General features: G+C 28.3%; 3 protein-coding genes across 3 annotated transcripts; 2 read left to right on the top strand and 1 right to left on the bottom strand.

Moving 5' to 3' along the window:
- Positions 1–4,197: 4,197 nt before the first annotated feature.
- Positions 4,198–6,215, bottom strand: Dmap1 (DNA methyltransferase 1 associated protein 1). Its single transcript, XM_074243454.1, has 3 exons — positions 6,101–6,215; positions 4,696–6,030; positions 4,198–4,613 (listed from the first exon to the last, which is right to left on the bottom strand). Exons 2-3 carry the CDS (start codon positions 5,893–5,895, stop codon positions 4,533–4,535), a joined length of 1,281 nt encoding a protein of 426 aa, XP_074099555.1. The 5' UTR covers positions 5,896–6,030; positions 6,101–6,215; the 3' UTR covers positions 4,198–4,532.
- Positions 6,216–6,330: 115 nt separating this feature from the next.
- On the top strand, positions 6,331–10,427 carry Wal (electron transfer flavoprotein subunit alpha wal). The gene is made up of 5 exons (XM_074243456.1): positions 6,331–6,539; positions 6,682–7,011; positions 7,934–8,386; positions 8,462–9,193; positions 10,035–10,427. The coding sequence occupies exons 1-4, from the start codon at positions 6,501–6,503 to the stop codon at positions 8,636–8,638; spliced, it is 999 nt and encodes a 332-aa protein (XP_074099557.1). The 5' UTR covers positions 6,331–6,500; the 3' UTR covers positions 8,639–9,193; positions 10,035–10,427.
- Positions 10,428–10,769: 342 nt separating this feature from the next.
- On the top strand, positions 10,770–12,769 carry LOC141527636 (uncharacterized). The gene is made up of 2 exons (XM_074243206.1): positions 10,770–10,787; positions 11,692–12,769. The coding sequence occupies exons 1-2, from the start codon at positions 10,770–10,772 to the stop codon at positions 12,628–12,630; spliced, it is 957 nt and encodes a 318-aa protein (XP_074099307.1). The 3' UTR covers positions 12,631–12,769.
- The last annotated feature ends 1,237 nt before the right edge of the window (positions 12,770–14,006 follow it).

Genomic DNA, 14,006 nt, shown 5'->3' with positions numbered 1-14,006 from the left:
TTGATGTTTAAATTGCATTAAAAATAGTCTCGCAATTCATGATACTGGCCCCACTGCGAATACTGCGCGATCGCAGTAATATATATATACAAATATATAAATAAATAATGAATAAATATAAAAAAATACTTAACATTTATTATATCCTTATATACAAAATTTTTACGGCATATACGAAATACGATATAGAGCAGAAAATTTTAAATACATGCGTAGGTTAATCGTTGTTGTCTACCATAGTATATTATACAAATAAATCTATAAATAAATAAATATAAATATAAATATATATATATATATATATATATATATATATATATATATATATATATATATATTAGTTAAAATAATTGATAATTCATTAAATAGAGTATTGTTTGATTTTTAAAATGAATTAGAACGCTAAACGATTGTGAGGGAGAGAGAGAATGAGATGAACGTACGCTCATAAATAATAAATAATAATTAATATTAGTTTTTAAAATAATTATTAATACACGTCACATAATTTAACAAACACATGTGAGCCGTGCAAAAAATGTTATCGTTAGTTTGTTATTTATATTTATTCATTTATATTTATTATTGAATTTTATTTATGTAAATGTTAATCATATATCCACATATACATATACATTTATGTTGTATTGTACATATCCGTATGTGTATATATGTTTATACATATCTATATATTTGTTGTTGTAATTAAAAGGTAAAGGGATGAAAAAAAAGTAGAAAAAGTGCTATGTGACTATTATTAATAACAACTTTATGTAAATCAATAAGAGTGCTAATTGTTTATAATTATAATATGAAAAATATCAAAGGATGTTGCCGAATAAATATGATAAAAATTTTATTTTAAATTAATCGATCGGTATTGATGCAATAATTGCAATTATTCCAATTATTTTCTCTAGAGCTGATGGAAAAAATTTTTTTTAATTTTTTGAAGCAAAGATAAATTTATAATATTGTTTTTTCTAACAAAAAAAAATTTTTTTAGTGTAAATTTATGAAAATTAAGTTAGCCGACATTTCAAAATTTTTAGAAATTTTTTATTAAAAAAATTTCAATTAAATAATTTAAAAAAAAAATTTCACCTGCAAAAAACTTGAAAAATTACGAGTGTAATTTTTTAGAAATTTTTTTTTAGTTGTAATTTAATTAAAAAATTTTCAGACGTCTGCTAATAACTTTAGTATCAAGAAAATTTTTATATTTTTGTGGAAAAAAAATTTATTATTTAACAACAGTGCTTCCGCTCATTTTTGGTCCTAAATTATCGATCGGCCGACCTTTTTAAATTTGTTTTTTTTAGTCGTTCTTCTCTGAAGGAAATGTATGATAGAAAAAAATTAGAGCAACTTTAAAAATGAAAAATTTTTTATGCTTTGCATTAAAATATTTATAACGATTCGCTCTATTTATATGACAAAGTGCTTAAAAAATGTCTTTTTCTTCTTCTTCAAGTTTTTATTAATTTGAAGGTATTTCCTAGTTTTCGAGGCCTGGAATAATAATAGCTTATAAAATATATTCCTCAGTAAAAATGCCGCATTATAATTTAATTTTTTTCTCAATTTACACTGAAATTTTTATAAATTTTCTTATTATAAAAAATTTTAAAAATTATTTAACAAATTAAATAATTAAAAAAAAATCAAGTTCTATAATTAAAGAATTTTTGTCATAATTTTCGGCAACAGCCTTATCGTGTTTGTAAGTATTGAGAATTGTTAAAAGACATATCCTGTAGCAGGACATATGTGTTACGGAATTAAATATTATTATATTATATTATAAAAAAATTATGTGACCGTGTTATGTTTAATAAATTTAAGCACGGTTCCTCATGTTACAAGTTGAATTATTATTGAATTATTAAAAGAAAAAAAAATAAAGAAAAGATAATTAATAATCTACCAAGTCCGTTAACTTTTTGGTCTGTTGCTAACTTGTTTGAGATTTATTAAAAATTATAAAGTCTATCATATCATACACATATATGCATTAAAAATTACTATTGAATATGTTACTTAAAGACGTAAATAAAGAAATATACTTGCCAGTTGATAATTAAAATAATTAACATAACTTTCGTAGTCTGAATTCTGCGTCTTGCTTTTAGTATAACTGAGAATTATGAGTGTGCTGTAATTCTAATTTTTTAAATATTGGAAAATTTATAAATTAATAGTTGTTAATTATTATTAATGAATATGGATATCATTATTTATTCTTTATAATGAATATTTATTGTTTTGAAAGTGTACGGTTAAAATTGTATCGAAATTTTAGAAAATTTATTTGAGGATTTAACAGAAGTGAAAAAAAAAAAAATTATTTGACGGACATATTTATAAAAAAAAAAAATGAAGAGTAAATAAATTAATAAAACAGCATATTTCTCACGACTCTACAATGTTTGAAACTATTTTCAGAACAGTTATAAATTCATGCTGCTTATTATTATATATTTCCACTTGAAAAAAAAAAAATCGATTCCTTCCTATAGTCGCTTTATACTTATTCTAAACAAAAATATTTAATTCGATCGATCTTGTCATTAATAAAGAAATAAAACTGCTGACGAATGATTTAAGTGCAAATATAGAATTTTATTAAAAAAAAAAAAAAATAAAAAAGCCTACGGAAATATTAAAAACTGACAATTGCACTGAGAAAAAAAATATTGAGTGGATTTGCGATAACGCAGGCGTGCATGTTCAGGGATTTCAGTGATAAAAAATTTTGTGATTGACTAAAAATTAATTTTTTTTTCTCTATTATTCAATATCACAATAGATTGATAAAAAAAATAATTTTAATTAAAAAAAAAATATTTTTTAAACACCAATTCAATTTTTCTTGATAATTTAAAATTTTAATTAAATTGAATTTTTAGTTAAAATATTTTTTAAACACTAATTCAATTTTTTTTTATAATTTAAAATTTTAATTAAACTAAATTTTAAGTTGAAATATTTTTTAAACACTAATTTAATTTTTTTTTTTATAATTTAAAATTTTAAGTTAAAATATTTTTTAAACACCAATTAAATTTTTCTTGACAATTTAAAATTTTTATTAAATTAAATTTTAAGTTAAAATATTTTTTTTCTCAGTGCAAAGGCATGATAATAACTGGTATGTTGCAATTTAAAAAAAAATGATAAAAAAAAGAGTTATTAAATAAAAGTAATAATCAAAAGTATAAATTGCTAAATACTTTCGCTATCATTTTCTCCTTTCATAAAAATTCAAGTATCATAACTCAAAAATAAATGAAAAAAACTACTAACGCTCTTTATTACTAAAAAAAAATATATTATACAGTCTTCTCGCTTTATCAATTACCTGACATTAGCGTCAATGAGTGAATACGTGCGTTAATAAGTTATTTGTCAAACTCTTAACATAATATGTACGAGGAAAGCTACTGGGGTAGTTCATAATATCCTCGATTTAAACACAAAAAGTTATCATTAAAAATAAATATATACTTGTAATTTATTTATTATAAATTATAAACTATATATTTATATGTTTTCGTTTATGTTTAATAAAATTTATATTAAAGTTGATGGTTGATTATTATAAATTATAATTACTATTACAATTATAATTATCAATTTGAAATAATAATTCTAAAATATTAGAGATGGAGATTTATTGTACTGCATTATCTTGTGAACTCTTGAAACTTTCCTCTAATAAAATTAAATTATTAAAAAAAAAAAAATATTCGATGCCTCAATTCTGGCTGAAAAATTAAATAAATTAATTGATTATTGCCAGATATATCAATTTGTACCAAGTACAGCTAATAATGTCAAGTAATTCGTCGTAGAGGCCGAATCAATTGATGCAATCTAAAATTAACTACTTTATTAAAAAACTAATGATCAATTAATAAATAAATTGAATGGAGTGAAAGCTAGGAGGCCAAATTGGACCATCCAAATGTTTTCCTTCTTCCTAATTCTCCATCTTTACTTTTTCTCCACCAGCCTAAAAAAAAAAAAAAAAAAAAAAATAATTGAATGAATAAATAAAATATTTCATGAAAAATAAACAAATAAAAACTAAAAAGATAAAACATATTGTAATCTATTGTAGATTGTTGTAGATAAATTATACGGTTTGACCGTACATTGTTACTTTTTGTCGACAATATAAAATACACAGAGATATAAGTAACTATTTAAAACGTATTATTTATTTGTATTTACAAGCATTACCATAAGTTTTTTTTTTCTTTCCTAAAATTACATTTTTCTCCTAATAATTACACTGTAATGATTAAAAAAATTCTTCATGTTTATAAAAAGCAATTAGATAAATCGTAAATGATTACGATTATTTTAATTTCCAAAGTCATATCAATAATCGTCCATCAATGATAAATACGAATGATTAATTAAATTATTAATACTTATTGATACGATTTAACAGCATTAATATGTAGAAAAAATTGAGTTATCACTTCAACACTTCCAGTGAAACGGTAATTCAAATTAATTAATAATTATATACATCCAACGACATCGATTATTTCCGATTTAACTTCTTCATTTTTAGGCATCAGCGCTGCAGGAATAGTCAAGGTCTGAAATTTAAAAATAAATCAATATTTTTACATTTATTGACTTATTGATTAAAATAAAAAACATATGAGGTGAATTATTTACTTTTCCGGGTGCCAGGGCTTCATATTGATGACGCAGTGACTGCAATTCGTAATTGCAAGTAACAAGAGCTCCTTGGAGTTCAAAGTGGAGAATAATGTCACTCCTCAATTCATTGAACTGCTGACAAATTTCTTCAGTTGGCGGAGGATTCAAGTCCATCTTCAGTTCGTTCAACATAGTCTCAATGACTTTAATCTTTTTTTGGCCCAAACTGCTGGGCAATTTCAATCTTTGTCCTCTTAAACTGACTCCGCTATTTTTGAAATCGGGGAACTTGATACCCGCGGACTCAACAACTTGTAGTTTCTGCGTGTAAGCGGTATCAGATTTACTGGGCCTGTTCCTCGAGGTGGTGGTGGTCTTCTTAAGAGCCTGCTTGCGCTCGTTTTTCCTCGGATCGGCCTGGTGGTCAGCCGCAGTAATCAACTTCTGTAGATCCTGAGTCTTGCGATCGCGCTCCTTCTTTCTCTGCTCGATTTTCCTCAACTCGGTCAGCAGAGTTTGCTCCTCTCCGACCAACTCTGGCGTTCTTTCAAACAATTTTTTCAGCTGCTCTTTGCGCCGCTTTTCATGGTCGGCGTCGAAGATGTAAATCTTATCAGAGTAAGACTTTGCTTTGATCAGCGCTCCGCAAACTTGGTAATATCTCTCCTTAAGATCCTCAACACTCCTCGGGGAGTATTTGCTGGTGTCCCACCGGTCCTGGATGACAATAAACCTCAAATCAAACCTACGACATAAATCAAACAGGTGGTCAGTCTCCGCGCGAGTCCAGCCGTTGACTGTCAAGTGCTGGTTGTACTCCGTGTTGGTGTACGTCGGCACAGGAATTTTTTTGTTAAACTTTGCGAACGGGTACTCCTTGTTAGTGTCAGCAGCTCGCCTCCAATGATGAAACTCAGCGCCGTCAGTCCGTGCAGGATTCGTAAACGGTGTCCACTTCCATTGGCGGACTTTTTTCATACCAAGCTTAGCGCGCGCTTGTTTGTATCCTTTTCCCGTGTCAGTTGGAAAAATTGGAGGAACATCAGTGTTATCCTTACATAGCAATGCAAACACTTCTCTGTGCATTCCCTCAGGACGTTTCTTTACCTTGTAATCATATTTTTTTGCTGTCTTTTTATTGCCAAATATTGACTCACGGGTTAACTCTCCAGCAGCTGGACTTTCAATGTCCAAAATATCTCGTACATCCGCCATTCTATTTATTTATTTATTACACATTTATTGTTTAAAATTTTATCAAGTAAACTGCACACAAATTTTTAGGTTAGAGTTTTGTCAATATTTCGGAATAAAACTGAAACAGCGCATGATCCTGAAGTTAGCCGACAGCTGTCAATTTAAAAAACTTTTTTAACAAATCAATTACAATAAAAAAAAGGTTCTAAAAATTTTTACTTACAATTTTTATTAATTTTCACATATCAAACTTTTTAATTACATTTTTTTAATAATAATTTAATTGCCATAAAATTAAAAAAAAATTTTTAATGTCTATTAATAGTGACATAACAGTGCGACAAAAACTCACTAACTGACAGAGCGCTGCTGTTCCCCGGAGAGTGCTGCCCTCTAGAAGTAATTTTTAAATTATTATACTCATACTAAAGATGTATATATTATCTCCGGGAGGACTTTGGCCTCAATATTTTTTTTTATTCTACTTAGTCTTAATATTCTAAATTAAACATACAAGTTTCTTGCAATATTTCACTGAAATTAAAATATATTTTATTTTTATTTAAATTAAAAATTACACTAGTAAAATTTAATTGTTGAAAATTTTTTAGATAATTAAAAAAATGTTTGCAAATTGTTTAAAAAGTGCCAGACATAACAAAGTAAGTAAATATTTTATATAACAATAAATATTTTATCTTAAGTTTTTAAATTATAAATGTCTATTTTATTTTTTTATTATTTATTTACTTGTTATTGAGGATGTGTTGATTTTAAAGAGACTAACATATGTTAATCTTACAGTTTGGATCTCTGGCAAGATTCGAATCAACACTGGTGATAGCAGAGCACAATAATGAAACCCTGACACCAATTACCCAGGCAGTCCTCAGTGCTGCGAAGAAAATCGGAGGTGATATAACTGTGCTGGTTGCTGGAACAAAGTGCGGACCAGCTGCGGCAGCATTATGTAAAGCTAATGGCATCAGCAAAGTACTGGTCGCTGAGAGCGATGCTTTCAAAGGATTTACTCCAGAGTCTATGACGCCTTTGATTTTGGCGACTCATAAACAATTTAATTTTAGCCATATTATGGCTGGAGGTAGTGCTTTTGGTAAAGCATTAATACCACGGGTTAGTTTTTTTTTATTATTTTTATATTTACATTTAAAATAATTATTTTATGCTTTTAAAATTATAAAAATTACCAAACGTCTGCTGATCTCGATATTAAAATCATTTCCATTTATATATGTGCAGAATATATCCTACACAGAAAAAAAAATTTATTTGAACCAAGTAAATAATTTTGAAGAATTTCAATTTTTTTTATTTGAATAAAAAATTCTTAAACTAAAAAATTTTTCTTGTTTCAAGTAAATTTTACTTGATTCAAGAATTTTTTGTTTTGATTTAAAACAATGAAACTTTTTAAAATTATTTTTTTGGTTCAAAAATTTTTTTCTTCGTGCAATTTAGATTGTAGCGCGGTAAGGGGAGAGCAGTAACCATATGATTTTTCTCAATATATATATATATATATATATATATATATATATATATATATATATATATATATATATATATATATATATATATATATATATATATATATATATATATTTAAAATTGGCTAATGACGGCATTTATTTTTCTTTTAATTAATACACTTTAATTAGTCGGGCAAGTATAAGTTTTTTTGAATGAAATTTATGACTAATATATTTACTTTCATCCATTTCGCGGGATTTTTTTTAAATAGTTGTAATTGAAAAAAAAAAAAAAAAAAAAATCTTCCGTTCAAAACCTAGTTCGAAGTCTTAACTAGAGCACATATTTTTTTTCACTTTCGGAATTTGTTTTAAGACATATTTAAACTTCATTAAAAAAAAAAAAAAAAACCAAGCCTTTTATCAAAAGTTGCCTTAGTGCTCGTATACTTCCTTAAACCTAAATAAAATAATTCTCTGTAAAAAATTACACATACAAATGCAGACAAACTTTTATCAAAGCTTCATGTTTATATAAAACTAATTTAATATTTAAAAAAAATTAGGTCGCCGCAAAACTAGATGTATCCCCGGTGAGTGACGTTATCAATATCAAGTCTTCAGATACTTTTGTCCGGCCTATCTACGCTGGCAATGCATTACAAACAGTAAAGGTCAAAGATAGCATCAAAGTTGTTACGGTCAGAGGCACTTCATTTGAAGCATTACCCTTGGAAGGTGGAAACGCACCCACAGAGCCGGCGCCAGCCGGAGAATATAAATCAAATTTAATTGAATTTATTAAACAAGAACTGAGTAAATCAGATCGCCCGGAATTGACGTCAGCTAGCGTCGTTGTATCGGGTGGACGAGGTCTTAAATCTGGTGATAACTTCAAGCTGATATACTCACTTGCTGATAAGCTTAAAGCCGCTGTTGGTGCCTCACGTGCTGCCGTAGATGCTGGCTATGTACCCAATGATATGCAAGTTGGCCAAACTGGAAAAATTGTTGCTCCCGTAAGATATATTTAAATTGCTTGCTAATTTTATTTAATTCTTAGATTATTTAATTTTTTTTTTTTTTTTTTTAAGGATTTATATATTGCCGTGGGTATCTCTGGTGCAATTCAACATCTAGCTGGTATGAAAGACTCAAAAACAATAGTAGCAATAAACAAAGACCCGGAAGCTCCAATCTTTCAAGTTGCTGATTACGGATTAGTTGCCGATTTATTTAAAGCTGTTCCCGAGTTAACTGATAAATTATAATCAGGTTTCGATAAAATGATTAATAAAATTAAATATTTGTATTAATGCAAATGATTATTTTTATATCGGTATATTTTTTTACATGTTAATATTAGAGATAAAAATATTATCGTCGTTAAAAATTTGTAATTTAAATTTTAAATATACACATACATATAAATATTTTAGCAAATATATTTAACACATGAAATACTTAACTTAAATATTCTACTTATGTTGTTTGTCCTTGGAATGTTTATTATTATTAGTGAACTAAAAAGGATAAAAAAGAGCGCTTAAACTGACGGCCAACTAGTTCCTACACCGATAAAGCGCTCAGTATTGGTGATGAAACAAATAAACAGTGTGCAAATAAAAACATTGGTACAACTATGGAATACAGTTGTTGTTAGTATCACCGGCCAGAAGCTAACAGCTACGAACTCAAGACTCGAGTCACTGTCCAACAACTAAAGAAAGGGAAAGCATACACCAGCTACCGCTCAGTCTACCAGACGCGGTTTGTGATACAGTCATCCTTCAGTTTTATCGTAATCCAGCTCATCCTTCAACAGAGTATGTATTTTTACAATAATTATAAATAATCTAATCCTTTGATTCTAATTAAACCTCTTTGCTTACTAAATTACTACTTGTCACATTAAATTACTACTAATCACACATTGCTATTATACTACTAATACTATCATTAATAAATTTATCACTCAAGATCACCGGAAACTATCAAGAAACTATCGGAATACATCTTGCAAGAGACTATTTTTAAAAAATCAAAAAAAGAAGAAATATGAAGAAATAGAAAAAAAAATTTTTTTTTTTTCTTCAATCAAAAATTTTATTATTTTATGATTTACATACATCATAACGTAATCTAAACATCATATGTGATGGATTGAATAATCCTATTATGTGTAATACGATTGCGCAAGAAGAAAATTTCTCTTTCTTGCAATTATGACCAGTTCTATTATTACTGGATTTTTTGTTATCACAAGGTACAAACATGTGCATGACAATTTAAATTGTCATTGGAAGCACTGCTGATGTATATATTTATATAATTGATATCAGTGGTTATACTATTGCCAATGTTGATAGCAAAGAAGCGAAAAATAAAGTATTAATAAAAAACATAAAGCATTCTCTATCGCAGCTATTGCTTCATCACCTCTTTCGTCAGTTTTACTACGGTAAGTACAAGGACGACCGCATCATACGTACTTTCAAGCGTCGCAACTCCCTGAACAAGAACAGTTTAAACGCTTGAATAAAATCGTCAAAAATTTTCACCTATTTTAAAAAAAAAAAAAAAAAAAAAATTCTTTTCTTCAATTGAAGAAAAATCTAATAAAATTTAAAACATTTATACACCATTTCTTTTTTTTTTTTTTTACAGAGATGCTGAATAAATTAAGCAGCTGACGATTAAACGCTGATGACTCGACAGCCATGATAAATATCTGAAGAAATAATTAAATATTTAATCAACGATAAAAAATAATTATTTAAATTGACAATGTTAAATCCACTAGCCGGAATTTCACCAGTTTGGTGGCTAATTATTTACGCAGGACTTCTGTTACTATTGTCGCCAGTTGTACTCTTGCTGGTAATATTTTTACCGAATTTTCCATTACTATTATTAAGACGAATGTGTTACATTCCAATTGAGCCGATATAAAATGCCAGAGGCTCAAGGCCACTCATTGCTGATCTGTCATACGCATAAAAATTTCCTCCTACTCTGCCATTAAAATAATGATAATAAATTGTATAAATAATAACAATATTTCCAACGGAGTATTTATTTAAAAATTAATAAATTTAACGAGAGTTATAAATCTCGTTAGCGAAGAAGAAATGTTATTAAATTAATAATAACGTAAACAAATTGATCTCCGATTCATCAGTCACGTCCAGACATTTATTTATAAATCTTCTTACAATACTAGTATTATAATATAATAATGTCATATACCATACCAAGTACTTTCGCCAACTGGGTATGTAAGTGGGAGTTTACGTCTGGAGTGGTCTGGAGACCCTGGTTTCGATCACGTATATACAACGTACCAGGTCGAGAATCTTGCTACTTGTTATCTACTGCTCACAGACTGGTGCTCAATATAATATGAAGTTACTTTTTCACGTAAGTACCTACACCAATATTTCTTCTTTTACTATTTCTTCGCTAACTTAAATTTCACCCTCTCTGAAATCCTCACCCTGAATCTTTAACTTCAACTGATTCTTATTCTTCATCTCACACTCTCAAACTTTTATGATCCAATCCATCAAGTCGTATGTAAATTTTATTGACCATTAAATTAAATATCGCACGGTAAATTTATTCACCTCTTAATTATTCAAATCTATTTAATATCTAACCGATTTTAGTTAAACACAACTTATTCTGTGTAAATATTTTATCAACTCTTATATAAGCTAATTATTGATAATATTTTTAATGGTGTCAAAAGAGCGGATGTAAGAAATAAATCCTTGAGGGCCATCACGCCCCTATAGTTTCATAATACAATACTATTCTTCTTCTTTTTATATAATCAGTAATAATCTATATAATTAAGAGAAATAACAAAATTTTGTAGCCAGTGTATTTATATGATAAAAAATAGGTTTTTATGGTTAAATTTGATATTGTTGGAAAAGTCTTGACCTGGAGTTGTGCCTTTTCATGGTTTCATATCATTCTCACCAATAGTCAATTTATGATGATAAGTATTTAGGCTGCATTTGAAAATGCTCTAGATACATAATTAAGAAATAACAGTTTATCTCGTGAACTATTGACATTTTTAAAGATATAAGCTCACCCTGACATTACACTCATCGAGACCTTTCATTTGAGTACCCACATCAATTTTTCATATATTTTATATATTTATATATATTATATATATGTATACATAAAAAATATATCAAAAATGCACGTGGGTACTCAAATGAAAGCTCTTGATGAGTGTAACATCAGGATGAGCTTATATTTTTAAAAACATCAATAATTAAAAAAGTACAGTGAAATTTAACAAAAGCCATTATTTAATAAAACAAAATTTTATTTATTTATAGTTCACAAGTCACGGCAGTCACATAGTGCTTGTAACTTAATTAAAAAAAAAAAAATAATAATAATTACACCACAAATTGTGATTTTAATTTTACAGTTATTGCTGCTAACATGTTTACTGTTGTTAAAAATATCAGCAGATCCATCGCCGAAGCTGCTAAAAAATCCCAAGGTGTACAATGTGGTGGTGACAAGTGATCAGAATCTCCAATCATCGCAAGCTTACCCAGTAGTCCAGCCAGTGTCTCAGAGCCAGGTGGTTGGATACTACCCTCCTTATTACTACGGTGGATATTATCCGTATAATTATGGTCCTTATGGATACTACGGACCTTATGGTCCCTACGGAGGTCCATACGGACCTTGGGGACCGTACGGACCCTGGGACCCAGCACTAGGTCCCGTGCCTTGGGACCCGCGAATGCCAAACCCGAACCAACCAGGAAACCAGCCTTCAGACAATCCCAATACAGAATCAGTGAACAAAGACATGAAAGAAGTCTCCATTAATTTTGGGAAGCAAACTGACGGCTCAAAAGACTCTGAGGCTGATGACATGGCTAAAGAAGAAAAGATAAAGAGAAAAGATAATGAACAAACGCCATTGACTTATTATCCTAGTACACGGTCATCAATTTACTTCAATCCTTATTACTACGGCTACAATCTTCTTCCTCGCGCAGCGCCTGGAAATTATTACTTTAATTATCCACCCGCAGGTCCGCTTCCAGTAGCAGGCTCGGGACTGCTAGAGCATTCCGACACTCAGAATTTAGCGCCTCAAGAAAAAGAACAAGACAAAAGACCAACTAATCTTCAAAAGGCTGAAGAAATGAAAAAAGACAGCCAAACTAAAATCCCAGACGTTCCGCCGCCTCCAGTGCCAATCACAAGAAGCTCATGATTTTTTTATTTTTACCAATCACTTAGTCACGTACATACTTTATAATAATTAAATATTAATTTGTTAAAACTAGCTTCGTACCCACCGTAATACAATGTCAGCTTTTAGTTTTCTTAATAAGAATTTTCATTAATTGTTATTCATTTTGTTAATTTTTTTGTTTTTTTTTTTTTTTTCAATCTTCCATGGTTTTAGGGGGTAATCTGGTCTAGAAGCACAAAATTTCAGGTAATTTTTAAAGTGCCGTAAAAAAAGCCATCAATATTTTTACTCTACATTTTTTTATGTTATTTATTAACATTATGAGAATACAGAAAAATAAAATTTTTTAATTTTTTAAATTATCAGCTTATGAAGTGGGGATTTCAAAAAATTAGTACGATTTCAACCCTCCTAGCAGTCGGAAACAAAAAAAAAAAAAATATTAATTTAGAGTAATGACGCTATAGTTGAAACTACGGTCAATCCCAAATTTCAATTTTTACTATTTTTAAAAAATTCGAAAATTTCCAAAAAAGTGGTAAAAAAAATTTTTTTTTTCTAACAGTCGCAATTTTGTGAAAAAATTTTTTTTCAACTTTTCCGTAGTTCCAACCATAGCAACATTGCTAATTTTTTTTTAATTCCAAATTTTTTTGAATTTTTGCTAATTTTTTGAATTTTTAACTTTTTTTTTCTGTATTTTTATAATGTTAATAAATAACTTATAAAAAAATGGATAATAAAAATTTTGATTGCCTTTTTTTGCGACACTTCAAAAATGACCTAAAATTTAATGCTTCTAGACCAAAATACCCCCTTAATATAATAAGGGACACTTATTTTTTAAGGCTTTTAATTTTTAATGCTTACACTGAGAAAAATCAATATTTTATCAAGATTCACTTTCTTAATAATTATCAACAATTTTTGAAGTTAATTAAAAATGATATCTTGTCAGAAAAATATTTCTATGCAATGTAATTTATTTTTTCTCAGTGTAAAATAATTGAAATTATCAAGAGTAATTATTGAATTTATGAATAAATGCTTGAACCATCGAGAACTTGTTTTAAGGGGGTCAGTGACGTCAAGTGGTTGTGATTGTCCTTTGAATCTAATGCCAAGATGTGATATTCACTGTCAGGTTCCAAGATACTTATGTCCCTTCGTTCCAGAAAACTGTCTACTTTTGGCTCTTTCTGTTAATTAATTTATTTAGAAGTAGAAAAAGCTTCCTGCAATTTACCGCTGAGATTATAAATAAATTAATTAAATGTCTTGCGGTTATATTCTGAAATTCTGATGTCAAGAGACAATTGGCATAAGTTCATTTGGATTATTATGTATAATCATAATTATTTGTGTGACGATCTATTGATCGTCGCAAGGCTGAT

This window comes from Cotesia typhae, unplaced genomic scaffold, assembly GCF_013202065.1.
Source record: "Cotesia typhae breed Kobodo isofemale line unplaced genomic scaffold, CoteBio_Ctyphae contig_4, whole genome shotgun sequence".
NCBI lineage: Eukaryota > Metazoa > Arthropoda > Insecta > Hymenoptera > Braconidae > Cotesia > Cotesia typhae.
This window is presented reverse-complemented; position numbering and strand designations above follow the sequence as displayed.

Excerpts from the sequence above, each read along its gene's own strand:
- Wal (XM_074243456.1), top strand. The coding sequence starts at position 6,501 with ATGTTTGCAAATTGTTTAAAAAGTGCCAGACATAACAAA. Across the intron at positions 6,540-6,681 it reads AAAGTGCCAGACATAACAAA|TTTGGATCTCTGGCAAGATT; the intron begins GTAAGTAAATAT and ends TTAATCTTACAG. Across the intron at positions 8,387-8,461 it reads CTGGAAAAATTGTTGCTCCC|GATTTATATATTGCCGTGGG; the intron begins GTAAGATATATT and ends TTTTTTTTTAAG.
- Dmap1 (XM_074243454.1), bottom strand. The coding sequence starts at position 5,895 with ATGGCGGATGTACGAGATATTTTGGACATTGAAAGTCCAGCTGCTGGA. Across the intron at positions 4,614-4,695 it reads AAGCCCTGGCACCCGGAAAA|ACCTTGACTATTCCTGCAGC; the intron begins GTAAATAATTCA and ends TTTAAATTTCAG.